The sequence below is a fragment of the Hylobates moloch genome, unplaced genomic scaffold (genome assembly GCF_009828535.3).
Source record: "Hylobates moloch isolate HMO894 unplaced genomic scaffold, HMol_V3 SCAFFOLD_4, whole genome shotgun sequence".
Lineage (NCBI taxonomy): Eukaryota > Metazoa > Chordata > Mammalia > Primates > Hylobatidae > Hylobates > Hylobates moloch.
This window is the reverse complement of record NW_026652279.1, coordinates 35,814,956-35,842,932: the sequence shown is the minus strand read 5'-3', so window position 1 is coordinate 35,842,932 and position 27,977 is coordinate 35,814,956. Positions and strand designations below refer to the sequence as shown.

Sequence of the window (27,977 nt, the reverse complement as noted above, 5' to 3'; positions counted from 1 at the left end):
GACACAGGGATGCTTCTGGGTGACAGAGTGTCCGTTTCCTCCTCAGTCTGATGGGGGTGGACACCCCCCAACCCCATGCTGGCACCTGGGAGGGTGGGCAGTCTCACAGACCCAAGTGTGGCTCTGAACTGTGGCCCCAGGTGGGCCATGACCCACCCTGCCCTGCCCAGCCCAGCCCCTTTCAAAGCACGCAAAGGTCTCTGACCACTGCCCCATAGCAGGGTTTCTTGGCTCCCACACTACTGACATTTGAGGCGTGGCAGTTCTTTGTTGTGGGGGGCTGTACTGTATTACCCCCTCTGTTGGAATAACCAAAACCATGTGCAGACATTGCCCAATGTCCTCTGTGGGGACCCTGGAGGTGATGCCTCCACCTGCAGCCTGGCTCCTCTCTGGGGCTCTAGGGTCCACAGCCCACTTTCCCACAGGAGCCTCCTCCAGCCCGTGCTTGAAGACTTGGTTGTTCATCTGCACTAGCTGTCAGTGACACAGGGACATTGGAGCACGTTCTCCTTGCAAACACTCCAACATTCAGGTGGAGCTGAGGGGCCTTTGGCCACGCCCACAGCTGTGAGGTCCCCCACCCTGCAAGGGGCACAGAGCAGGCGGGAATGACTGTGGTGCTGATGCCAGCTGGGCCCTGCTCCCAGGTCACCCTGGCCAGGCTCTCCCGTGGCACCACGTGCAGGTGCAGTGAGGGTGGACCCAGGGCTGGGGCTCTCTAGGTCCAGTTGCAGGTGCATCCTCAGTGCAGATCATGGATCAGGGCTGCACCAGCACCTGCTGCTCTGGTGTTTGCTGTCACCGGCCAAGCACAGCGGCCGTGCACCCTTGGGTAAGCCTCCTCAGGCACGTGTGTGAGTGACTCACCAGGACTGGGGCCAAATCAGGACGTATGGCCTCGAGTGGTCACTGCCCAGTTTCCTCTAGCAGGGAAAACCCAGAGCCCTGTGGCTGTGTTCCAAGCCCTTCTCCCCACTCCTGCCCTGGGGCCACCGGGTGGCGAGGTGAGATGCCTCATGCCAGGTTCATTTCCCGGCGCCTACATGCTTGGCATCCAGTGGGGTCCGCACTCCTCCTGCTGAGTGGCTCTCATCCTCTGCCTGTTCCTCCTTTGTTCTATGTTTCCTATTCCTCAGTGCTGTGCAGGAGTTCCTCATCTTTATGAACACTGACCACCATACCCATTTTGGACATTTTTTGGGTTTACTCGTTTCCCACCCTGGACCTGACTGATCCAGTGTTACTGGGGGATTAAATACAATTGTCCTCAAGTCCTTACAACAGTGCCTGGCATGGAGCAGGTGCTCTAGAAGCACATGGGTGGCTGTTTGATAAACGCACGCACAGGGTGCTGTGAGCTCCCGCAGGCTGTGCTATAGTTCCGTGTACTGCATGGAAAGCGCCGCGAGGCTGCACCTCGCCCTGGGCAGGAACTCACCCAACAGGCTCCTTCCTGGTCAAGGTCAGGTTGCGGTTGGGTCTGGCCTGGTTGATGGGGATGGTGGAGCCCTGGAAGAGGAACAGGGGCAGTCACCCAGGGGCCCAGAGTCCACACTCCTTCCCCTCTGGGCAGCGAGTCTCCACCAGGGTCTCCGGGAGGAAGTCAAAACCACCAGCTTAGGTGTGACCTGAGGCTTGAGAGACAGGCAGGGGGGCAGCTGGAGGGCAAGGTGTTTGCTCCACTCTGAGCCTGGCAGGCAGAGCCCTTGGGTGGAAGCTGGTCCTGGTACCAGCAAAGCCTCTAGCTTTGACATTCGAGCAAGAAAGGGCGAGGGTGGGGGTGGGGCCGGGTGCCCCCCTCCCCGCAGCTCTAAGCAGTTGAGCATGTGTAGAAGGCCCAGGCCTTGGGGGGTCCAGCTGCAGCCAGAAGCTACACAGCAGCAGAGTAGGGGTGGGCACCAGACAGTCCACCTCCCTTGTCGCTGCCATGCCCTGGTGGAGAGGAGGAACCATGGAGCCCAGATCTGATCTGGCAGAGATGCCATGAGCCCTGCAGGGATGGATCTCCCCAGGGAGATCCCCCAGGTTCCACAACTGATGGCGGGAGCCTGAAGATATGGTGAGCACTCCCTCCTGTGAGGTGTTGACTGTCCCTGTTGACCTTAAGGTGGGGACATAGTGCCCATGAGCCCAGAATAACTGCAGGAGCCCCCAGAAAAGCAGGCAGAAGAGAGTGTCACAGGGATCCCAAGCCCGAGAGTGACCTGCTGCCGCTGGGAGATAGAGCGCCCTGAGCAGGGACCTGCAGCCGGGAAGGACCTGCGGCCTCAGCCCTGCATCCACATGGAACTGAACTCTGTCAACACCAGAACTCGTCTGGATGCAGGTTCTGTCTCAGAGTCTCCAGATAAGGCCCAGTCCAGCCAGTGCCTTAGCTTTGGCCCTGTGAGACCTTGGCATGGAACCCAGCCCAGCCTGCCTGGAATTCCCACCTGCAGGACCACAAGCTAATAAACAGGTGTTGTTCCAAGCCACCAGTTGTGGTCATTTGCTGTGCAGCATGCAGACGACTGTGCTGCCCTTGGAGTTCCCATATACGGCTGGGCCACTCTGTGTGTGCTCACACGGGGTGGAAGCCTGGGCCCCACCTGGATCTTGTCACACCAGCCGGCAAAGTAGCGGAAGGTCTGGATGGACATGCCCACGTGGGTCTTCAGGGCCAGCGTGTAGACGGCACCCGCATCCAGGGCCTCGATGGTGGCCAGCTCCTCCTGGTGCTGCTCCATGAGATCTGCCAACCTGGCCAGGGTGAGGGGAGGCAGGAGGTGGGCTCAGGCCTGGCATGGCCTCATCTGCCCTCACAAGGCCCTCTTCAAGGAGCTGGGGCCCTGTCCTCTACCCCAGGTCTGCCACTCTCAGATGTGCGGATCTCTGTTTCTGATCCATGCAATGGGCCAGCACTGTTTACTCCACCGGATAGCTGTGAGGATGACACCCTCTGTCCCTCTCTCCTTTCCTCGATCTTCCCTCCCTTCCTTCCTGAAGTATTTGTGGATCCACTACTTTATCCTGTTCCTCTGAAATTATTCTGCAGAGGCATTCACCCACTTGCTGCAGACAGCAAAGGGGTCACGGCCCAAGAGGCCGCCCTTCCTGTCTTTGGAAAGCTTGAACCAGGAGAAAGTCCGTCTTTCCAGCACCAATAAACCAACCGTTCAGTCCAGGATGGTGGGGGCATGCTCCTGAGGCTGGCATCTCCAGAGGTGGAGAGGTGGCCCCATCCCCATCACAGGAGGGCTGACTAGGGAGCAACGTGGGGGCTGGCGTGTTTACACAGACCGGCTTCAGTTTGAGCATGCCGAGGTTGGGTTGCCCTCCCTTGATTCTGATGGATGTGCAGCCGTGGGCAGCCTGGGAGTTATGAGAGTGCCCCTCTCATCCCCTAGGAGGAGGGTGGACAGGGAAAGTGGAGACCACAGGCCCAGAGCAAACTCAGCCTTGCAGACAGGGCAGCTCGGGCCCAGAGGCAAGTGTGGGACCAAAGCCTGCCAGCCGTTTCCCACACTGCTCCCCTCTGCACACAGGCACCACGAAGCCCACATGCACCCCAAGGCTGCTCCGGTCCTCACCTGCCTACACCCACCAGGACCCGTGACAGCTGTCCATGCCACTCAGGATGCACCTGCAACTCTGTGCCTGGCTGAGCAGCTCCCAGCCATTTCCATTTCATTCTGGGGCCGCAAGACCCCAGCCCCTCTGCCTCCCTCCTCCTCCTCACATCAGCCTCTTCCAGGTGCTCAGGTCAGTCAGGCCTCCTGCCTTGGGGCTTTTGGGGGCTGTGTTGCACGTCTGGGCCCGCTTTCCACACTCCTGTTTCTCCTCTCAGCCTTCTATACTTGTTTCAGACACGGACTCAAATGCTGTACCCTCTGGGAAGCCGACCCAAATCCCCACCCATGTTCTGACTGATCAGAGCTCCCTGTCACATCCTCTGATAGCCTCCTCTGCCTTTCTTCACTCCCCCACCACTACAGTTTGTAACAGACATTCAGGTAGATGATAATTTCATCACCATTTGCCTGCCCACTGGAATCCAGGCTGCAGGAGGCAGGGCATTGTCTGGTTCCCTGCTCTTTGCGGCGCACAGCTCCAGCACACCACTGGGAAGCACTCAGCTCAGGTTTGCTGCATAAAACCAACTGAGCGAGGCCACCCTGGGCAAGAAGAGCCCATGCGTAAATCGGTTCCTGAGAAAAACCGATTTTGTACAGCAAATAGTGAAAACACCACCTAGCGGCCGACAGAGGACTGGGCTCCCCAGCTGCGAAGACAGGAGCTGCCTCTTTGTTATATAAATGAGACCCATTTGCTCCAAAGCCTGCTGGCACCAAACTCAAATTTTCCCACTCCCAGTTAGGCTTAAAGTAGCCCAAACAGGTACATTTTTAGCCACTTAGAGTCTGCTGCTTTGCATACCCGGAGGAACCTCAACCAGCAGTTGTTGCCCATTAATAAAATACGGCCTTGCACTGATAAGGTGAAAGCTGCTACTGCCCTTGGCAGCCCTCAGACCCAGAGGCTCCCGCTGCATCACTGTGTGTTGTCACCTGGATGTGGAAGCCCACATGGCAGCCTTGGGACAGTCTCACTGCTGGTCTCCTGCAACCCTGCCCAACCCGCAGCCCACTAAAGCTTGTGGTGTGCCATGCCTCCCCTGCTCACATCCTTCTCCTTCATCAGCCCCAATCCTCTGAATCCCCCACATTTCTAGATAATTCCACCTGTGTGTGACATGGCTGTGTCATCCATCCAGTTCTCAGGACACACTTTCTAAAGTAACCATCACCCGAGTGCACTATTTGGGAAGCTCTGAGAGGCTGCCTTGCAGGACTATTCTATTGTCAATTCAGTTAGGCTGCTGAATTCACACCCTGGCACCCATGCTCCCCAGAGCCCAGTCCCTGGGTGCCAGGGTAGCAGTGCAGGAGAAGTGAAGCTGCTGCCATCTCCCTCTGAAGGTCTGCAGGGCAGATGCAGGGGTGCCCAGCAGGCTCAGCCGGCCCTACTGACCACCAGCAGCCTGGACCACCATCAGATTCTCGACCGTGGATCACAGTGGTATCTGGGCAGAGCCAGCAGCTCCCCCATGGTCTTTCCCAGGAGCTCCTCTGTGTGGCCCCACTCGGCAGCTGGATACGGCTACTCCTACTCTCTGGAGGTTCTATCCTGTCCACCAGGAGTTCAGGGGACTGCCTAGGAACCTTGTCTAACTCTCCCTCTGGATCCTTCTTCCTAGCTTCCACAATTGTGTAATGTCTGATTCCTGCAGTGAATTTCGTGTTCCCTAACACCCACGGTGGTCCCGCCACCCTGACAGGGTGCTCTGCAGCCATTTATCTGGGAGCACCTGTACTGCCCCCTCCAGGACACCTAGACCCAGCTTCTGTCATGCTGAGCTGAGGCAGAACCAGTAATGGGCACTCCCAGGTCTCCACGGGGCCTGAGAGTTTGCACAGGACAGGAACAGGTCCACTTATAGCTGCCCAGGGTGCCCCCTCACTGTCATTGTGGGTGAGCAGGATCTGTTATGACACAAGCCACCAGATGGCAGCAGAGGCCCAGGGAGGGACCCCACATGCCCTGTTGGCCGTGCGGTCCACCAAACGCGCACACAGGGCCCAGGCCAGAGGTTCTCCCGCCATCTGTCGTGCCTGTTTCACAGATCCTCCTAACCTCCAGGAGCTCTAGGGACCACTTGGCGCAGCCAGTGCCTTTCTAGAATTGAGGAGCTTGCAAAAGGGACTGGAACCTATGAAAGTCTGGGCATGCCCAGCCCCCACAGCCCTCCCTGCCTCAACCCTAATCTCCATTCGGTTTTGCAAACCATGCTCTTGCAACCCCTCTCTCTAGTTTCCTGCTACTGGGCTGCCCTGGCTTTTCTGGCCTCTGGAGTATAATAGAAACAGAAGCCATTCTGACCGCAAGGCCAAGGCAGGGTATCTCCTGCCAGGTGAGGAGCTTCGCTGGGACCACACCATAACCCAGCTTCGCACCCTTAGAGGTTCCCAGGACCCCAGCGAAAGAGCCAGACCCCAAGACGCTTGTGTTCTCGGCTCATCTGGCCGCACCCTCCTTTCTCCCAGGAACATCACCCCACCTCTGTGAGGGTGACTGCTTCTTCCCCCACCAGGCCCTGTGGTTCCAGGGGCACAGCACCTCTCTTCCAGGCCTTCCTCTTACTCTAAGGTCATAAGCTAAAGTCATCATAAGTCCTTGCCTAAGACGTCTGAACTGGAACTAAGGAGAGAAGGCCCCTTTCTCCCTGGCTTAAATTTTTTTTTTTAATAGAAAATGTGAAACCTATAGATTCCAGTAGTCAGAGCCAGGCTGAGCAAGCAGAGACCAGGCCAGCCCCTCTCTGGCCCTTGCTGTCTTCTGCGTGCAGGAGCTAAGTCCCCTCCAGCCCAGGCTGGTGAGGGAGGTGCTTTGCCTGCCTGGGAGGCCCAGCCTGCGCCCACTTTGGAAGCAGCCCTTGGCTTCGGCACCTCCTCACCTCCACCAGGCACCTCCCCTGGGGCCACTCTGCTGAAATGCCTCCTGTGTCTCACATCCCTTCCTCTGAGAAGCCTTTTCTGAGCCTCAGGCAAGGAGCCCCAGCCTTGTCCATCTGATGGCCTCGGTCCCATGGCCTCCCCAGGACCCAGCTCCTCCTGGCAGGTAGGACTCCACAGAAGTGCCCCCCACCCCCCGCCACCACCCAGAAGCTGACGGTGGCAGTGGCTGGCAGGTACATGTTGGGCTCCCACCTGTACAGCAGCCGGCCCCGGTCCCGCGCACTGATCTTCCCCCACCGTCCATTCTCAAAGGCATCCTTGGCTGCGGCCACTGCCTTGTCGACGTCAGTGACTTGGGCCAGGGATACCTGGCAGATGACCTATAGTGGAAGCAGAGCCATGAGAAGTTCTCCCTAAGCCAGTTGCACACAGATACCCCTGCCCACTTTCCTGGCCTCCTCCTGGGGCCCCCGGCCACATGGGCAGGTGTGGAGGAGAAGCATGGCCAAACGACAGCCCTGGGAGGGCTTACACAGGAAGGGAAGACAGGGGCCTGGGAGAGGGCTGTTTGTGTGTCTACATCCCAAGGTCCCCACCCCGTTCCTGCCCTGAGTGTGCCATCCGTGCAGGCTCCCTCACCTCGGTGCCTGCTGGGTGTGGTGAGGGGAGCCGGTGGAGTATGGTGAGGGCAGCCCAGGGAGGGCAAAGCCAGTGCCTCCTGTCTGCCACCACAGACAGCCATGACCCTTCTGCCAAGGCCCCATCCTCAGCCCCTCCTGATGCTCCATCCCAAGGGCACTGCACGGTCCTGTCTGTGTCCCTACCCCCTCCCTCTCCCTTTGCAGATGAGTCTTTCATTAACTCCCCTCAAATGACTCATTTTGAGTGTGCTCTCTGTCTTCTGCAAGGACTCGGCCGATTCTATAGGATGTACAGGATAGAAAAATGTCAGTGTGCAGCCATAAAAGCTTGAAACCTGTGTTCGGATATGTTCATGTGTGTATCTACCATAGGCGTGCTTTGGCTCATGATGCCACAAGGTCACAGTCAAGAGAGAGCGGCAAACACACGACTCAAGTCTAAGAAGAATGTCCTAATGGTGGAGGGCTCAAGTAGTAGACAAGGTAATCTCACACTGGGGCTACTGCTGAAGTGTGGAGGTGTGGTAGTGGCCTAATTTCTTCCTTGAGGTAGGAGGAACTCTGTTCCTAGTCTCTGAAGCAGGTGCAAGACCCTTCCGAGCCCTCCTGCCACCCGCCACCACCCTGCACCTCCTCTCCACTCCACTCCAGTAGGGTGGGCTGGAAACAACCTGGCATTCTTTCCTATCCCTCTCAAAGGCACATGTCCAAGCAGAGAGTCTCAGGGTCAGGACCCCCAGAGGCCAATGGGGGCAGGGAAGGAAGGACAGGGAGGCTGGGGAATGTGGAGAAGGGGCGCTGGGCCTGCACTCACACTTCCATCAGTGGGATTGATGGTCTCAGAGGTCTTGGCGCCCTCGGCATCCACGAATGCCCCCCCAATGAAGAGCTGGTGGGGCATGCGGACGGTGCGCTTGTTCACTGCCATTTCCACCTGAAAGAAAGGCCCCAGTGACAAGCACAAACCCATGCAGGGTGCAGGAGGCATACACAGATGGCCATATAGTCACACACGTGCACTGCCCAGGGGCCTCCTGGGGCTTCAGAGCTGCATGTGGGCAACAGTTGAAGAGGGGAGAGACAAAGGACAGGCTCTGAGGTCAGGCTGCCTGGCGGGAGCCCTGCGCTTCCACCTACTCCCTGTGCCACCTTGGGCTGGCTCCTCAGCCTCCTTAGGGTGGGCTAAGAGGACTCTCAGACAGAGGAAAATGCCAGTGGGTAGTGAGGCCCTTGGCAACCCCCAGACATGCCACCATCCACCACTCACATCCCTGTGGATTGGCAATTCCTCCCTGAACGCTGGCACCTCTGGGATATGATCCTCCTCCTGAAATCTGTTCGTCAGTCATTTGTCCTCAATCCCAAGGACACCCTGGGGTCCACCTTGGCCCCTGTACTTTCTTCACCCACTTTTGTTCCAATCTGCCATCCAAACAAACTATGCCAAAGCCCATTCTTATGGGAGGTGGCAGTCTACCAAGATAGCTCAGGGAAGATTTCTTGATCTCCTTAAAAAATAGATTTTCAATTACTTGTCACACTTCCATATGCACAAGTTGAATGTATAGGATTATTTGTTTCCTTACTGGGAACTAAAAGTCTCTTCTTAGTATCTTGATCACATGCCTTGGGACTCAGAGTTTGGCCCATGTCCTGAGCATCAGACAGCAACATCCTCTGGCTAGTTGGCCTCACTGTACTGACATCCCCAGGCTATCCCGGGTGCAGGGAGAGTGTGGGAAACTGAAGGGTGGGCTCCTGGGGCCCTGGCTTTCTGAATGCCCAGGTTTCCCCTCTTGTCTTATGTAGTCATAGATGCAGCTGCCTGAGGGCTCTGCAGGGCCTGCTGCAGGGAGGGCCCAGCACTCACGTAGTCAATGCTGCATTCGCCCTCCTCATCGTCCCCTCGCAGCTTCCTCACTAACAGCTGGATGAAGTCCCCAAAGGTGGATGCCATGTACACATCTTCATTTTCTAACTCCAGGCCATCACACAGCTCCTTCACTTCCTCCACCAGCCTGGAGGAAGGAGATGGAAAGATGGGGACATGGGAGGGGCTCAGCAGGCCTACATCGCTAGTAGCAGTGGCAGTGGGGCCAAACACCCCAGAGAGGCTCCATCCCAGCACTGGGAGGTAGCCATGAGCCCAGAACTGGGCAGAAGGGCCCAGGCTGAGGACTCAGATGGTCCTGGGTCCAAATTCTCGCTCTATTACTTTCTAATTTGTGACCCTGGGCAAATGACTAACTCCTCTAAGCCTTAATTTCTTCACCTGCAAAACAGAAATAATAATAGCTGCTCTGCTATTTTGCGATGAGTAAATACGACGGCCCACCTAATAATAATAATAATTAGCAGATTAATAATAATCTCCAAAAAACTCTGTTAAAAGAATGAAAACATAAGCCACAGATTGGAAGAAAATGTTTCCAAATCACATTACCTGATAAAGGACTTGTATTCAGAATAAAGAACCCTCAAAACTCAATACTAAGAGAGCAAACAACCTAATTAAAAATGAGCAAAAGATTGAACAGATGCCTCTCCAAAGGAGAAATATGGATGGCAAATAAGAATATGACAAGACACTCAACATCATTAGGCACTGGGGAAATGCAAATTAAAACCACAATGGAATATAGCTTCATATTTATTAGAATATCTAAAATTTAAAAGCCTGACCATTCCCACTATGGGGAAAGATGTAGTACCCTGAGCAACTGGAGCTTGCACACACTGCTGGCGGGGATGTAACTGGTACTACCACTTTGGAAAGCAGTTTAGCAGTTTCTAAAGAATTAAACATACTTCCTATTAACTCTTAAGTATTTATCCAAAAGAAATAAAGGCCTATGTCTAGACAGCAGATGGCAGAACAGGGAGCTCCAAAAATGTATCCCCTTACCTAAATAACTATGGAACTTACAGGAATCAAATATGTTGGAACTTTGGGGTCTAGCCAAATGCTTTCAGCACCAAGGAGAAAGACTGGTAAAGAAGCTGGTAAATGTCAATCAATTTCAGTGAATTTCTGCCTCTTATAAGATATTGGCTGCCACCCCCCACCTCCCACCTCTGCCACAAAAAGTTGAAGCAGGGCTGGGTCATATTCCAGACGCAGCTTGCTGAAGCCAGGGTGGGCAATAAGGACCTTGTCTTCTGACCACCAGCATTGTGTCCTGAGCACTGGTATTCCTTTTGATTGCTGAGAGGCTATCACAAAGGCTGGCAGTCATTGTTTCAACCCTCACAGGCTGAAGTAGCTTCTAGGAGATTTTAAAAGGCAATACTTTCCCTCCACTTTGGTAGCCAGACGTTTATGGAAATCTTTGTTAGGTCACTGGCTGACTGCAGGAACAATGGAACAGAAAGTTCAATGACAACACACAACAAGGAACACACCTTGCAAAAATAATTTGGAAAAGTCACAAACAGATGGTTCTAGCCCTCAACAAGGAAGATTCAATAATCCCTAATAAGTGGGAGAAATATATTTCCAGAATTACCACAACATAACACTCAACATGTCCAATTATGACCAAGAAAGATCTACAAAACCTATGAAGAAACAGGAAAGAAGAGCCCATTCACAGGAACAAAAAAGAATTTGAAGAAGGTACTCCTGAGGAAGATCAGATACTGGAATTATTGGTCAAAGACATTACATCAAATGCCTTAAATATGTTCAATGAGCTAAAGGAAATTATGGACAAAAAACTAAAGGAAATCAAGAAAATGATGTATGAACAAAATGAGAATATCAAAGTGACTATAATAACTATAATAACAAGTCAAATAGAAATTCTTGAGCTGGCAAGTACAATAACTGAAACAAACAAACAAAACACTCACTAAAGGGGTTCGACAGTAGTTTTGAGCAGGCTGAAGGAAAGATGAGCAAACTTGAAATTATCTACTCTGAGGAGCGGAAAGAAAAAAGAATGAAGAAAAATGAAAAGAGCCTGAAGGATTTATAGGATACCATGAAACATACCAACATACTCACAGGAGCTCCAGAGGAAAAAAGAGAAAAAGGTTTCTCTAAATATGTATTTGAAGAAATAATGGCCCCAAAGTTCCCAAACATGGGGAAAGAAATGAATATACACATCTAAGACATACAATGAATGAAGTCCAAGCAGGATCAAAGAGATCCACACCAAGGCACATTACACCCAGCTTGTTGAAATCCAGAGACAAAGAAATGATTTGGAGAGTAGCAAGAGAGAAATGGCTTGTTATATACAAGGGATCTTTGATAAGATTAAAAGCTGACTTCCACTAAAACACCTTAAAGGCCAGAAAGCAGCTGGATAACATATTAAAAGTTTTGGGGAAAAATGGCAACCAAGAATTCCATAGCCATCAAAACTATCTTTCAAGAATGAAAGAGAAATTAAGATATTTCTATAGAAACAAAAGCTGAAGAAATTCGTTACCAGTAGAACTGCCCTAGAAGAAATGCTGAAAAGAGTCTTTCAGGCTGAGATAAAAGTACCATAGACTTGATGACACAATTAAAAATAAAGAACACAGGTAAAGGCCACTACATAGGTAAGTATGAAAGTCCATATTATTGTATTTATTGTGGTTTGTAACTTCTCTCTTTTTCCTATATGACAATAGGCAAGTGCATAAAACAATAATTTTAAATATATATTAATGGGTTTACAACGTATAAAAATGTACACTGTGACAGTAACACTATAAAGGGGAAGGAAAAGAGATGTATAGAACGAGAGTGTTTGTATACTATTGAAGCTGGGTTGATATTCAAACTACATTGTTATAAATTTAAGATGTTAATTGTAATCCCTAAGTAACAACCCAGTAATAACTAAAAGCATACAGTAAAAGAAAGAAGGGAATCAAAGTGATACACTACAAAAAAAAATTACCAAATACAAAAAAGGACAGTATAGAGAAACTGAGGAACAAAAAAAATAAGACATGCAGAAAACAAATGGCAGAAATAAATCTTTATTTATTAGTAAGCAAGTTAAATGTAAATGGATTAAACTCTCCTGTTTAATCTATTTAAAGTTTAAACATGAGAAGGCACAAATTGGATGACTAGACAAAACCCAGCATCCATACATATGGTACAGGAGAATCACTTAGATATAACAATACAAAAGAGCTGGAAGTAAAAGGATGGAGAAAATATTCCATTCAAATAGTAACATAAAAGAGATTTAAATCTAACAAGTTTACAAGAGATAAAGAAGGACATTATATTGATACAAAGTTTGATGCTGCAAGAGGATATAATAATTACAAATTCATACACACCTAACACAGCCCTAAAATATATGAAGCAAAAATGGACATTTCTACAATAGTAGTTAGATACTTAGATGCCCAACTTTCAAAAATGGATAGAACAACTTAAGAGAATAAGACACTTGAACACCACAAACCAATCAGATATGTACAAAACAATGCTCAAGAAGAGCAGAGCACACATTCTTCTCAAGGTCACATGGAACATTCTTCAGGATAAATCATTTGTTAGGCTACACAATAAGTCTTAATACATGTAAAAATATTGAACTCTTACAAAATGTCTTTCCTAATCAAAATGGAATGAGACTAGAAATCGATAACAGAAAGAAAACTGGAAAATCCACAAAGATATGAAAATGAGCTAGCACACTCTTAAACAATTAATGGGTCAAAGAAGAACACACAAGAGAAACTAGAAAATACCTTTAGTCAAAGGAAAATAAAAACACAACATACCAAAACTTATGAGATATGGGGAAAGTAGTGCTAAGAAAAAAGTTTACAGGTGTAAATACATACATTGGAAAAGAATAAAGTCCTCAAATCAGTAACCTACACTGTATACCTTAAGGAACGAGATTAAAATGCAATCTAAACCCAAAACTAGCAGAAGGAAGTGATAATAAAGATTCGAACAGAGACAAATGAAATAGACCAGAAAAAAATACAGAAAATCAACAAAATCAAATTTAGATTTCTTGAAAATATCAACAAAATTAACAAACCTTTAGCTGGACTGACCAAGAAACAAAAAGTGAAGGCTCAAATTACTAGAATCAGAAATCAAAGGGAGACATTATACCAATCTTACAGAAATAAAAAGCATCATAAGAAAATATATGATAAATTACATGGCAACAGATTTGATAACTAGGTAAAGTGAACAAATTCCCAGAAACACACAATCTACCAAAACTCACTCATGGAGAAATAGAAAATTTGAATAGATATGTAACTAGTAAGGAAACTGAATCAGTAATCAAAATCTTTCCAGCAAAGAAAAGCCCAGGGCTGAATGATTTCACTGGTGAATTCTACCAAACATTTGAAGGGAAATTAACACTAATTTTTCTCAAACTCTTCCAAAAAACTGAGAAGAGAACACATCTTCAGCTCTGTCCATAAGGCCAGCATTTACTCTGACCCCAAAGCCAGACGAAGATACTACAGCAAAAGAAAGCTACAGACCAATATCCCTTATGAAAACTGATGCAAAAATCCTCAACAAAATACTAACAAACTGATTTCAGCAGCATTTTAAGAATATTACATACCATGACCAAGTGGGATTAATTCTTGGAATGCAAGGATAGTTCACCTATGAAAATCAATCAGTGTAACATACCACATTAATAGAATGAAGAGAAAAACACATGGTCATCTCATTTAATGCAGAAAAAGAATTTGACAAAATTCAATATCCTTTCATGATTAAAAAGCACTCAAACTAAGAATAGAAGGGAACATCCTTTATATAATAAAGGCCATATTTGAAAAACGCACAGCTAAATACTCAGTGGTGAAAGACTGAAAGCCTTTCCCCTGAGATCAGCAGCAAAATGAGGATGCTTGCTTTCACCACTTCCATTCAATACAGTATAGTAGTTCCTCCTTACCCATGGGCAGGGTGGGGGGCAGGGGTTGTTCCAAGGCTCCCAGTGAATGCCTGAAACCACATATAGGGCTGAACCTTACACTGTGCTCCTTGACTTATGATATGATTACATCCCAAAAACCCATTATAAATTGAAAATGTTAAGTCATAAATGCATTTAATATACCTAACATACTGAACATCAGCGCTTAGCCTAGGCTACCTTAAATGTTCTCAGAACATTTACATTAACCTACAGTTGGGCAAACTCATCTAACACAAAGCCTATTTTATATTAAAGTTTTGAATATCTCTTACAATTTATTGAATACTGTACTGAATGTGAAAAACAGAATTTTGTAAGGGTACACAAAGCATAATTTCTACTGAATTCATATCACTTTCACACCATCACAAAGTCAAAAAATCCTAAGTTGAAGCATCATAAGTCTGGGACCATCTATATATTCTATGCTTTTTCTGATAACACCAGTGGCTACTAAGTGACTAATGGGTGGGCAGTGCATACACCATGGATATCATGGACAAAGGGATGATTCACATATCAGGTGGGATGGAGCGGGACAGCATGAGATTTCATCATTCTATCAAATGGCACTCAATTTAAAAACATACGAATTGTTTATTTCTGGACTTTTCCACTTAATATTTTCCAACCATGATTGACCATGGGTAACTTAAACTTCAGAAAGCAAAACCACAAATAAGGGGAGACTACTGTACTGGAAGTTCCATCCAGGGCAATTAGGCAAGAAAGAAACATTAATCCAAATTGTGAAGGAAGAAGTTAAATCATATCTTGTCACAGATAACATGACCTTACATGTAGAAATCTTTAAATGGGCCAGGTGTAATGCCTCACCCTGTAATTCCAGCACTTTGAGAGGTCAAGGTGGGAGGATCACTTGAGCCTAGGAGTTCAAAATCAGCCTGGGCAACATAGCAAGACTTTGTAAAAAAAAATTGTTTTAAGTTAGCTGGGTGTAGTGGTGCATGCCTGCAGTCCTGCTACTCAGAAGGCTGAGGCAGGAGGATCACTTGAGCCCAAGAATTTGAGGCTGCATTGGGCTGTGACGAAACCACTGTTCCAGCCTAAGTGACAGAGCAAGACCGTGTCTGAAAAACAGAAAAAGAAAACCTTAAATATTCTGCACCTCCAAAAAACTGTTAGAGCTAATAAAGGAATTCAGCAAAATTGCAGGACACAAAAATAACATGCAAAAAAACAGTTGCAACTCCACAAATTAGCAATGAACAGTCCAAAAAGGAAATTAATAAAACAGTTCCCTTTACAATGGCATCAAAAGAATAAAATAAGAATAAATTTAACCAAGTAGCCAACAGAGTTGTACAATGAAAACTACAAAACACTGCTGAAAGAAATTACAGAAGATCTAAATAAATAGAAAGCCATCTGTGTTCATTGACTGGAGAACTTAATATTGTTAAGATGACAATACTGCCCAAAGTCATCTACAATTTCTATGCCAACTCTATTAAAATCCCAAGTGATTTTTTTGCAGAAATTACAAAAATCATCTTAAAATCATATGGACTATCAAGGGACTGTGAATAGTTAAAACAATCCTGAAAAAGAACAAAGTTAGAGGACTCACATTTCCTGATTTCAAAATTTACTACAAAACTACAATAATCATAATAGTATGATACTGGCATAAACACAGATATATAGACCAATGAACAAGATAGCCTAGAAATAAATCTAAACATATATGGCCAACTAATCTTCAACAAGGGTGCCAAGAATTCAGAATGGGGAAGCAACAGTCCCTTCAACAAATGGTGTTGGAAAGACTGGATGTCCACATGCAAAATAATTAAATCGGATCCTTATCTTGCCCCACGCATAAAAATATTCAACTCAAAATATATGAAAAACTTAAAAGTAAGACTTAAAACTATAAAACTAGAAGAAAGCATAGGGGAAAGTCTCCATGACGTTGGTCTTTGCAATGATTTCTTGAATATCACACCAAAAGAACTGGAAACAAAAGCAAAAATATACAAGTCATATGCATCAAAGTAAAAAGCTTCTGCAAAGCAAAGGAAACAATCAGCATGGAATGCGAGAAAACTTCTGCAAACCGTTTATCTGAAAAGAGGTTAATTCCTAAAATATATAAGGAGTTCCTACAACTCAATAGCAAACAAAACAAATAATCCAATTTAAAAATGGGCAAAGACTTGAATAGACATTTCTCCAAAGAAGACATACACATGACCAACAGGTATATGAAAAGATGCTCAACATCACTAATCATCAGGAAAATGCAAATAAAAACTACAATGAGATAACATCTCATCACTGTTGGGATGGTTATTGTTCAAAAGGAAAGAAGAAAAGGGGAGAGGAAGGAAGATAGGAATGAAAGTAAGTACTGGCAAAGATATGGGAAAAATGGAACCTTTGTGCACTGCTGGTGGGAATGAAAAATGGTGCAGTCTCTATGGAGAACAATATGGAGCTTCCTGAAAAAATTAAAAGTAGAACTACCATATGACCCAGTAACCTCACTGCTGGGTATTTGTCCAAAAGAACTGATCTCAAATTCCCATGCACTTCCACATTCATTCACAACAGCCAAGATGTGGAAACAACACAAATGTCCACCAACAGATGAGCAGATAATATGGTCTATCTGTACAATGAAATAGGATTCAGCCATAAAAAGAAGGCAGTCCTGCCATGTGCTACACAACAGGGCTGATTTTTGAGGACATCATGCTAAGTGTAACAAGCCAGTCACAGAAGGACAAATGCTGCATGATTCCACTTGTATGAAGTACTAGAGTGGCCAAGTTCATCAGAGCAAAAACAATGGCTGTTGCCAGAGCTGGAGAGAAGGAAATGGGGAGTGGCTGTTCAATGGGCAGAAAGGTTTAGTTGTGCGAGAAAAAGTTCTAAAGATCTGCTGACCAACACTGTGCTCATAGTTAACAATCCTGCAATATAGTTATAATTTTAAGAGGGTAGGTGTTGTATTATGTGTTTGCCACTTTTTTTTTTTTTTTTTTTTTAAAGGACATACACTCTTAACTATTTACAGAAAAGCAGTTTTGCTTTCTTTGCATCCTTGGCTCAGTAGCTGTACACAAGGCATGGCCTGGCCTCTGGACACCATTCTTTCAGGTGTCTGGCATTCTTCTTCTCGGCATATTTTTTACAAAACAATTATTCTAAACTGCATACTGCCTCACGGTGAGTTACTAGAGGTCCACAGTGCCCAAGGTTTCTAAGCACATAGGCCCAACTCAGCCCACTCAGCCCCAACTCATATGCATGGTCGATTGCAAAACTGGTCACAATGCCCACCCCTGCAGTCACAGCCTTGGCCATGTGAAGGTGCAGCACCTGCTAGCAAGATGTGGAGTTTCTTTCTCCATCCCTGGAAGCTGGACCTGTTCTGTGACTCATTTTGGCCAACAGAATGCAATGAACACGATGTGCTCACTCCAAGACCAGGCCTCCCTGGGCTCCCGCTCTCCCTCCTGGAACCCACCACCACCACAGGACCAGCCAGCCCCCAGCTGACCTGGCAGATCCCGCCCTTATGTGAGCCCAGCTGACAGCAGCTGAATCTGATGCAAATAAGCTGAGCCCAGCACAAACTCTCGAACCATAGAACTGTGAGCTAAGGATATGGTGTTGGTTTAAATCTCAATGTTTTGGGGTGCTTTGTTGCACAGCACAAATGGTTGGCACAATACATAACCCTAATTCTCCCTGTGAACTCAGTACTGTTCTTCTGAATCAACTCCTCCCAAATTCCTTCCTAGAACTTCCCCAGAGAGGCTGCATGCAACTGTGCCCCCTTAACATTTGCATAAAGACCTGCAACCATTCATTTGTGCTGCCCACCCAGGTGTGCACGCAGGAGACCAGCACACTGGCCATTCCTGGGTCCCTGGCCCACATGATCCATGAGTGTAACAAATGGTTGTTTCCTGCTGCTCAGTTTTGCAGAGATTTGTGACACAGCACCAAGTACCTAGGACAGGACCCCTCCACTCCTGGACTTACCTCACAACGTCCACAGACGCGGCCCCTGACTTGAAGAAATCAGTGGAGTCTTCAACCTCCAGGACATTGGGGAGGATCCGCTGCCAAACACTCTGCAAAGCAAGGCCTGGTGAGAGGCTGGCCCCAGGGGAGCTGGGGACAAGTGCCACTCTAGGACAGCAACCCCTGAACAGACTCATGGATGGCCTGGGGCCAGGCTGGGCTTCTCTATGTACCCTCCAAGTTGTTGCCTCTTCCCAGGAGGCCTAATGGTCCTGGAGTGACCACCTTCTGGGAAAGAAGGAGCTGCCACATCCCAGGCCCCTCTAATGCTGGCTGCTGTCCTCACGCCCACCTCACCTCAACTCCCGGCTTCTCTGGGGTCCCCTTGACAGTCCAGCTGGTGGAGGACAGACGTGCCAGGCCTCTAGGCATGGCTGGGGACTAGGAAGGCAGGGCCCAGCTGCTCCTGAGCCCCACTCACCTTGGTGCTAGCGCCCAGGTTCTGGTGTCCCCAGTGTGACACCGATGCCCGGGTGTTGTAGCAGCAGGCTGGAGACAGGGTGGGCCTGAGGGTGACTATGAGGCTCACAGATGGGTTCAGGAGACCTGGGTCTTGACTTCACCAAGATGCTAACTGGTCTGTGTCCTATGAAGGATTGAGTCTGGGACCTATGGAGAGCAGCAGTGCCCAGCCAGCTGGCCCTGTGGATGCAGGTGCTCAGCTCCCGCTAAGGCACCCAGTAAGGCTGTCCAGCAGTCAAGATGAGACGACTGCTCTCTGGGCAGGCTGCTGGTGAGGCCCGGTGGGGCAGGAGCCAGGAGGGGCCCCAGCAATATCAGGCCAGGTCCCCACTCTCTGGATGAACTCCAGGCCATTGTCAATCATGGGCCCAGGTTGGGGGTGAGGCATGAGATGCTGGTCCAGGCCCAATCAGAACCAGTTCCCCAACCCCTGGCACAAGCACCCCCAGCTCTCCTCTTTCTTTCTTGGAAAAATGTCATGGATCTGCCCTTCCTATCCTCAGGGGGACCATCAACACCACACCAAGCCACGCACTGTCTACCACACTCCTGCTGCCTGCCCCTCGAGGCCTCTGCTAGGCTCTCACCTGTTGGCGACACCTTCCCCTGACTCCCCAGCTAATATTTAAGTCCTGGGCATCCTTAAGGGTCCAATTCCTGTGTCATCTCTTCCCCAGAACCTTTGCTGGCCACTCTACTGGCAGGATCTCCCTGCCTCAGACCACACCGCTTGGGGCCACGAGTTGTCCACTACTGGATGGCACCTGCTAGCGTCCAGGGCCCTTATCAGATGAGAGTGGAGCCACAAAGGGGCAGTGCGGCAGACTGGTCACTGAGTGCACCACAAAGCCAAAGCCCACCAAGCCATGAAAATGCAGGCAGCCCCTCAGTGCTGACAGCAGCTGTGTGAGGATTCTGTGTGTGAGACAGGCAGAGAGTCTGGACTACAGGGAGAGTCAGCAAACACAACGTTTGTGCCATGGGCAGCACCTGCCCAGCCTCAGCTCAGGAGGGCACAGGGGGTTGTGGCCCACTACCTGCCCAGCCCACAGCGGGCTCTTGTTCTCCTGAATGGCCACAGGCCAGGCCCCTCCACCAACACCGGGAGCTGCACAGCCCCAGACTGGCCTCCCCTCGTTTTGGCCATGTCCCCTCTACCCCATCAGTCTCCGGACCACATATCCTGGAGGCCGAGTGCAGCTGTGATCAAGAGGCCTAATGATAGCCATCCTAGCAATGGCCTTGGGGGCTGCACGGTAAACAGCTAGAGGAGGACTTGAGCCCAGCCCTCCAGAGCCCGGACTCTACTCCTTGGGCCTTGGCTCTGCAGCTGGGACCTGCAGGTACTGAGGGCACCTACTGCATAGAGTTGTTGTCATGAATAAACACGCTGCTCTTCCAGGAAGATCTGGAACTCTGAATGTGCATGGTGAACAAATGCAAACCTGAAAGAGCCAGTCCTTCAGGATGGATCCCCAGCAGCTAACTGGGCCTAAATTTAAAACAGAGCCAAGTGAACACTTGCTGTCTAGAGGGTCACACATGTACTCTAGGTTCCCCTAAAACCTGCACCTTTTTATCTTTGAGTCTTCCAGAGCTCAACTGAACCAGCCAATCAGGGCTCAGCTGTACCAACCAATTAGAACTGGTTTGCATTGGAACCTGGGTGAGAGCTTTTGCTATAAACCCCACCCTTCCCGTTGTTCTCAGGAATGCACCTTCCTCTTACACCAGAAGCTGCCTTTGGACGGTTTGCAAACTGGTCACTGGAATAAAGTCTCTATTCTCCAATTCATTTTCTGAGAACTTTTGTCCACAGTACACACTCTAGAAGTATCTGCTTTTCTCATGAGATGCTTAGATGTATTGCCAATGTGTACTGAGTTCCTCAAAGATGCCAGCTACTGAACTAAACCTCTTCATGTGTGTTATCTCCTCTACCAATTCTCCATTGAGGAAGGGTTTGTTATTCCCATTTTACAGATGCGGGACTCGGCTGCAGCTGTTGTAAGATAGCATCTTTTGACTCAGGTCTACATCTACAAACCATGGCCCCAGCTCATCCCCAGAGCCACTCAGCTGTGGGCTCCAGGAGGGCTGTCTGTCCAGCTGGCCCTGCAACCCCAGGGCAGGCCAAGTCAGGGCCAGAGCAACTGCTCCAGGGATATCTTTGGAATAAACAGGATTTTTTTTAAACAGACATTCAAGGTGTTCCACTTTCAAGAAGGAAGTTGCTGGCTCTCAGCGTCTTTGGATCACACAAATGCCTCATGTCCATCCTTGCTGAGCCCTGCCACACATGTGCTGTTCACACCCAAGGTCCCCAGCTGTGCCCACCTGCCTCTGCCCCTCACCCCCCTGGGCTCCAGCTACGGTGCCCTCCCATGGTGACTCCCTGAACACAGGGAGGCCTCTGCCCTGTTAGGGCCTTGCCATTTGCTGTTCCTTCTCTCTTGAAGGTCTTCCCCCAGATCTCTTCTCTCCACCCAGGGAAGAAGGATACAGTGGGAGGGAGCATGAAGGGTCAAGAAGAAATTCCAGGAAGTGAGCGTGGATGGAAATTCATGTTGAGAAGACTGAGTCTCAGAGAGGAAAGCTCCCTACAGCATCATATTGGGACAAAGCTGGATTGGAGACCAGGTGTGCCTTATGGGCAGCTTGTGTTGGTCACAGCCCGGGATGCTGCCTCTGGTGCACCCTTTCTGGAAGGCTCCAGTGCTCACATTCTAATCACAGGGACATGGGCTTGACACCTGACTCTTTCAAATATTTCAGGAGCTTCTGTTTCACTTATTAACTGTTGACAGCGAGCCCCTAGAAGAGTCAGACTGAACTGGCCAGATCCCAGGGCCCCAGTTGGAGAGGAAGGAGCAGCAAGAAGACAACAGAAAGCTCCAAGATGAGATAGAACCAACACTGCACCTGGGGCCAAAACAGACACCCACAGAGGGCTGGCGCTGTCCAACTCTGGGGAGTGTGATTTGCAGAACACATTTGCACGGCATAACCTGCCCAACTGGATGGCAGCCCTGAAGTTGCCTCTTACCCGCACAGCCTCCGCAGTAACCAGCTCTGCCTCCGTCAGCTCAAGGGCACTGCTGGCTGCCCCCTTAAAGAAGTTCGAGGCCAGGATCATTTTGCCATTCTCCAGCTGAATGTTCTTCACCAGCAGCTGCAAAAGGAAGGATTTCTTTTCTTTTCTTTTCTTTTTGAGACGGAGTCTTGCTCTGTCACCCAGGCTGGAGTGCAGTGGTGCGATCGCGGCTCACTACAACCTCCGCCTCCCTGGTTGAAGCGATTCTCCTGCCTCAGCCCTCCTGAATAGCTGGGATTACAGGCATGCGCCACCATGCCCGACTAATTTTTGTTTGTATTTTTAGTAGAGATGGGGTTTCACCACATTGGTCAGGCTGGTCTCGAACTCATAACCTCATGATCCATCCACCTCGGCCTCCCAAAGTGCTGGGATTACAGGCGTGAGCCACTGCGCCCGGCCAAAAGGAAGGATTTCACAGTTTCTGTGGTCGGACCTGAGGCAGTGATGAAGGTGTCCCACAAGGGGTGCTGTGCTGGGCACTCCAGCCTTGTCTCCAACCTTCAGATGAGGAAGAAGCAGGGAGTCTCAGATTAGTGATGAGTTAAGAGTGGGGAGGCCACTCTGTTTCCAGGGACACAGAGGAAATTGCAGAGCTTGTGTCCCCTACCAGCTGCTCGATTTTCCATCACCCACTCCCACCACACTTTCACTTTGTTTTTAAGTGTAATGACTTTATTACTTCTGTAAAAAAGGATTCCTACTGAACAAAAAAAGAAAATGTCATTCAGGCACCACATAGAAAGTCAACTTAGAAAAACAACTAATCTTGCAATTACCCAGTAGCTCCCAGAACTGCCACAGAAACACCTGGAGAACATCAACAGATGACTGTCTGGGATACAGAGGTGGGAAGAGGAGAGGCTGAAAAAGGGTCTGGCCTGCCCTGCAATCTGCAGCTTCAGGATAGCACTTCAAGCTGGTCCCAGGTAGAGCCTGTGTCCAGCCATCAGTTCAAGGTGATTCTGGCTGCCAGACATGAACTACCCCCATTGTAGCTCATGACTCTGGGATACTCTAGTGTCTGCCTCAGATTTACTGTATTTAATAACATGTTTGAATTGTTTGGGGCCTGCTTGTTTAATAATAGTTTTTCAACAAATGCTTTTGTTAGGGGCCAGGGAAAAAAAACACATGTAAAAAAAGAGTTATGGATAAGCTCATGGGTGGGTGCATGTCTCTATGCGTTAAGAGTGGCTATGTAAGAATGGTACCCTCTATGCATGCTCTGCCAGAACTGGAACTGGCCTCTCGGCCTGACCCTCGCCCCACTGCCTTTCAAAGATGTTCTGGAGCTTTCTGCAAGATAAACCCGAGCCAGACTCCACAGGGCGTGGCTGAGAGATGCTTCAACCCAGGGTCTTCTGGGTTGATCTGTGGGGAGCAGGGTGTGTGTGCTCAGCTGGTCTCTCCTCACTCCCCTCCCACCCTGACCACCTCTGGACAGTGGACAAAGCTCTTGTGAGAGAGCCAGTAACCCCAGCTTCCTCTTAAGACATTTAGTTGCCTTCTTTGCATTGCTGTCTTTGCAGGTCTCTGGGCAGATGCTGTAGGTGCCCTGCTCAGACCCCTGTGGCTGGTGCCCTATCCTTCAGCTGCAGCAAGGGCTGGATGATAACGGCCTGCACTGTCCCATCCTTGCTTGCTGTGGATGGATAAGAGCTCCTCTACACAAAGAGGCCAAGGGACTATGCCTGGTGGGTCCTCCACCCACCCCAGGGGCGACTGAAACCAAAGGCTGACAGAGGTGGGGACAGGCAGGTATAATTGGAGGGTGCAGTTAATACTCCAAAACCCACCCTGGGAGCAGCCCCAGGCTGGACTTCTCCTGAAGCTTTACTTTTGCTTTGCTTTCCTCTGCCCTTACTGCCTGGCATGATTTTCTGGAACATTCCCTCAATAAATCACTTGCACAAGAATTTTTACTTTAGATGCTGCTTCTAGGGAACCTGACCACAGACAGATATTCTCTTGCAACTGCACATGTCAATCTTGGACACCCAAAACACTACATTGCAGACATCAACGGCAGCCTAGACCTTCTGACAGGGGAGCACGGCAGACTGGACACCAAGAGCGAGCAAAGGCCAGGCCCCATGCTGCCATGCCTCACTCCGGTAGGCCGGACACAGCAACACGGCTGGGGGTACTGCGCCCATGGGGTTTGTCCGGACCCTGTCAGTGTGGGGGAAGATCCCTGCCTGCCCTCTCCCTACCCCCGGCTGCTCATGTGAGAAGGGGTAGTAGAGTGCATATGAACAGGAAGCTACCATGGCCAAGACCAGCATCACAGCTTTGGAGCCAGAATTTCAGAGTTTGAATCCCAGCTCTGCCATGGGCTAGCTTGGATGATCCTGGGCAAGTTATTTAAATCTCTGTTTCTTCCTCTATAAGGATATAATATTTATACATATCTCATATTGTTGTTAGGCAGATTAAATTTAATGCATATACATTGTTCTGGTATAAAAGGTGCTCCCATCAGTGTTTGCTGGTACCATGAGTTGTAGTCTGCTAATAACAAGAGCACGTGGCCGGCATGGCTCCCAAGGCTCTGCACATGCTAAGTCACCACGGCATCCCCGTTCAAAAAGATGGGAGCTGAGGCACAGAAGCTTAAGGACCCCATGTCCAGAGGTGCTTCTGATAGACCAAAGAGAGGCCCTGAGCCCAGGCTCCCTGGGAGGGCTTCTCTCTGATTCTGGGTTGCCTGACACCCACACAGGCACTCAGCCTGCAGATAGGTGCCTAGCCAGGAAGGGTAGGGAGCCCAGCTTTCCCAGAACAGAGAAGTGGGTAAACTGCCTTGGACACCCTGTGCTCCGGGCCAGCCAGACGATCGGGGACAGATCAGGGTCAGTGTTCCTTCCTGGGTCTGGTTTTTTCCATTTTCTCCAGAGGAGCCTAGGGTCTTCCTGTGAGGCCTGAGTCCAAGGACACGAGCATGGGTGGCTGTGAGCAGGCAAGTGACCCACAGCCGTACCCTTACCATTTTGTCATCATTCCCAAAGAGGATGAGTCCTGCTTTGGTGACCACCCCTGGCCGATGGGCTCCTGGGATGGGCAAAGCGTCTCCCTCGGGCACCAGGCCTGAAGTGTTCAGCGTTGAGTTGAAAAATGTCAGTTTCTGTGGAGGGGAGAAAAGCCAGAAGATGGTGGGTGAGAAGAAGCCCCCGAAGCCAGTAGCTCAGGGAGGTCTGAGCAAGGCTGTGAGAGGGAGGGGGGCCAGGGGCAGCTGAGACCTGGGAGCCGGCTCAAAGCCCATGTGACCCCTGAGGCCCTTTCTCCTGGGGCAGAAACGACCTGGAGGAGCCTCAGTGGCCTCAGGGAGCTGATGGCAGGTCTGCCTCAACTCTGCCATAAGACCCTTCTCCTTGGCCCCATAAGACCCTTCTCCTCGGCCCATAGCCTCAGACCTGTGGTGCACAGACTGGGGGAGAATGTGCTCCAGGCATCATGGAGCGACGCCACCTGCCCTCAGGGTGCTGCCAAGGAGTGGTTGCTTTGATCAGAAGATGCATTTGCTAGTACAAAGGGCTTCCAGCCACAGTCTGGGCAGTCGGCTGGGGGTCAGGGGTCTGGAGAGTCTGAGACTGTGTGGGGGACAAGACTGCCCTCAAGGTTTGCACAAAGATCACCACCCACAGTCCTGCCACCCCTGGTGCCTCACTAGAGCCTGTGACCCCCAAGGCTCCCCATCTTCAGCACCTGGCCCTACTCACAGTCTGCCTGGCCCTGAATGTGCTGCTCCACCCTGCCTGAGGCCAAGTCAGAGTCAGCACTGGGCCTGGGGTCTCCATAAGCCCAGCGGTGACACTAAAACATTTCACAACCAATACAGCTGGGCCCCAGGGGCACTACAAGGGCCTGGAGGCCTCCAGCTACGCAGGATATCTATCCTTTAGCTACTGGAGGCTGGGTAGGTCTCTTATTCCTGGGGAAAGCCTGCGAGGTTTAGGGGGCACCCAGTGGGAGTAGGGGCCAGGGCAGTAGCTATTTATTATACCAACCAGTTCAAACATGTGTGACAGTTTTATGGCCAGTGGGATACACTAATGCACCTGGCTGGATTCCAGCCATGCAGGGACACACCTGTTCGCCGGCCTCTGTCCAGGCTCCTGGCACCTTGTCGTTCCCGCGGATCCAGTTGTGAATGGCCTCTGCCGGCTGGTCCCAGTTGATCTGTGGGGAGCAAGGTGTGTGTGCTCAGCTCACCTCCCACCCTGATGACATCTGGACAGTGGACCAAGCTCTTGGGAGACAGCCGGTAAACCCAGCTTCCTCTTAGACACTTGCAGGAGTCCCCGAGCTGGTGCCTCCAGTTTTGGGTGCTCTCTCACCCTCAGTCTCTCATGGGCTGAGCAGACTTCAGAATGGTTTGGGGAAGATAATGTTCCGTTGCTGTCAAGATGGCCCAGACTCTACACAGAGGCCCCAGCACGATGTGCTCAGGCCTGTCCCATAGGGCCCCACCTGCTTCTCCTCACTGGCAGGGCCCCTGTGGGTCCCCACACAGCACCCCATACTCCTAGGCTGAGACACAGCCTACAGGCCTCTGAGGCTCCTTGACCGGCTATTGCTCCAGAGACCCGCACTGTCCCTCATACCTTGCCTTGAAGACTGCTCACACTACGGCTGACGTCTTGCCCCCTAACTCCCACTCTTTTCTCCCTGTGGGCTTTGCCTGCCCATTCCTCCTAAAGAGGAACAGGAAAGAACCTGGAATGGACCCTGTTCGCTGCCCTACCAAGTGCCAGGGTCCTCCTCCTCCACGGCTCTCTTCATACATCCCTGACCTGGGCTGCCCTGTCTTCTGGCCTCAAAGAATTACAACCTGCACCATCTAGGCTGAATCCCAGCCTCTTCAGGCTGCCCTCTACAACCCCAGTCTGCTCACAGGCAGGATGAGGGTGTGGAGGGACCCAGCACTCACCTTGGCTGACTCCTTCTTCTGAATCCCCTCATAGGTGGCTCCTTCCTCAGGCTGAGGGAGTCTGGGGGCTTTGCCCTCAGCGATCAGCCTCACGGCCTGCACCTGGAGAGATCCGGTGGGTTGCTATCCCCAGCAGTAGGACTTTGCCTCCTTCCCAGCCCCAGGGCCCACATTGAGCCTGGACCCTTCCCCAGGCTGACCAGACTTGCCCGGCACACAGCAGGTACCCAAGAAACACCTGCCATATGAACAAGGAAGTCAGTGTGAACCTAACTTCTATTGCACAACAGACACAGACCTGTCGTCTCTACCTGGCAAAGGTTTAGATTACATAGACCTTACATCTTCTGAGATCTTAGAAGATTATATAAACCGTAAAGCCCTGCAGGTATAACACAGACACAAATGTCCATGTTGCTGTCTAAGCCTTCTCTGCCTTTAAAGAGAGTGCGTCCTGAGCCCCGTGGTAGGCTTGTAGGTAGAAGTTTGGAGGTCTGAGATGAAGCAGGAAGTAGTTTCTCTGTGACAGGAAAGAGGAAGGTGGTGGGAAAGGAATCAGGGGAGAGGGAGAAGGAAAGCCAAGGAGCCTGGGCCCACGTGAGTAAGAGCCTGAGGGAAGAGACCGGAAGGTGCCAAGAATGGGAAGTGACCGGGTGTCAGAGCATCTGAAGCAGGGCTGCCCGATGGAGTCCTCTGTGGTGATGGATGAATTCCAAGTCTATACAGTCCAACACGGTGGCCAGGGGTCTTAGAATGTGGCTGAGACTGAGGAACTGAATTTTTTAGTATAATTCATTTTAATTAATTTAATAGCTGCATGTTACCAGTGGCTGCCTTGTTGGGCAGTGCAGCTTCAAGGAGCATTTTGAGTTGCTTGCCGTGGGAAGCACACGTAAGCCCCTTCTCTGTACCACTAAATCTCCAGCAACTCTACTTTGTTCACTATTTTTGTGAGCTCGTCAGTCTGTGGGGAAGACAAGTTTAACACAACCAAAAAATAAAAGGCAATGGCCAGGAGCTGAGGAGGACGAGGGGACGGTGGACACTGCAGCTGCTCTTCCTGCTGCGCCCGAACAGCAAGGGCTCCCCAGGGCCTCCTTCCCTCCTGCTGCATGCCTGGACAGCACCTCTGCCTCTGGCCGTCCCTGCCAGCCCGCCCTCGGGCAGGGGCAAGCAGCCCTCACTTATGATCCCCGGGCCCCTCCTGCAGCTGTGGGCTCAGGCCCATAGGCTGCCACCCTGCCTGTCAGCAGTACCAGCTGCGCAGGTGACTGAACTGCCCTGCCGCTCAGGCCATGTGACCACAGGTCACGGCCTTCCCAGCAGGAAGCATGTGACTGAGACAGCCTATCAGAGCACTCCATC

The 27,977-nt window shown here is 50.1% G+C and overlaps 1 protein-coding gene across 7 annotated transcripts in view; it reads right to left on the bottom strand.

The window, feature by feature from the left end:
- The window catches only part of ALDH1L1 (aldehyde dehydrogenase 1 family member L1), an 84,844-nt gene that overhangs the window by 25,111 nt on the left and 31,756 nt on the right, over positions 1 to 27,977 (bottom strand). For 6 of the 7 annotated variants that reach the window (XM_058437387.1, XM_032149922.2, XM_032149920.2 and 3 more), the window contains exons 5-14: positions 26,613 to 26,714; positions 25,772 to 25,861; positions 24,669 to 24,806; positions 21,632 to 21,757; positions 18,082 to 18,173; positions 9,009 to 9,156; positions 7,953 to 8,072; positions 6,750 to 6,877; positions 2,592 to 2,742; positions 1,442 to 1,512 (exon numbers count right to left, since the gene is read on the bottom strand). In XM_058437387.1, coding sequence (XP_058293370.1) covers positions 1,442 to 1,512; positions 2,592 to 2,742; positions 6,750 to 6,877; positions 7,953 to 8,072; positions 9,009 to 9,156; positions 18,082 to 18,173; positions 21,632 to 21,757; positions 24,669 to 24,806; positions 25,772 to 25,861; positions 26,613 to 26,714 — 1,166 coding nt within the window. The remainder of the gene's footprint in view (positions 1 to 1,441; positions 1,513 to 2,591; positions 2,743 to 6,749; positions 6,878 to 7,952; positions 8,073 to 9,008; positions 9,157 to 18,081; positions 18,174 to 21,631; positions 21,758 to 24,668; positions 24,807 to 25,771; positions 25,862 to 26,612; positions 26,715 to 27,977) is intronic. The other variant, XM_058437385.1, reaches the window with a different exon arrangement.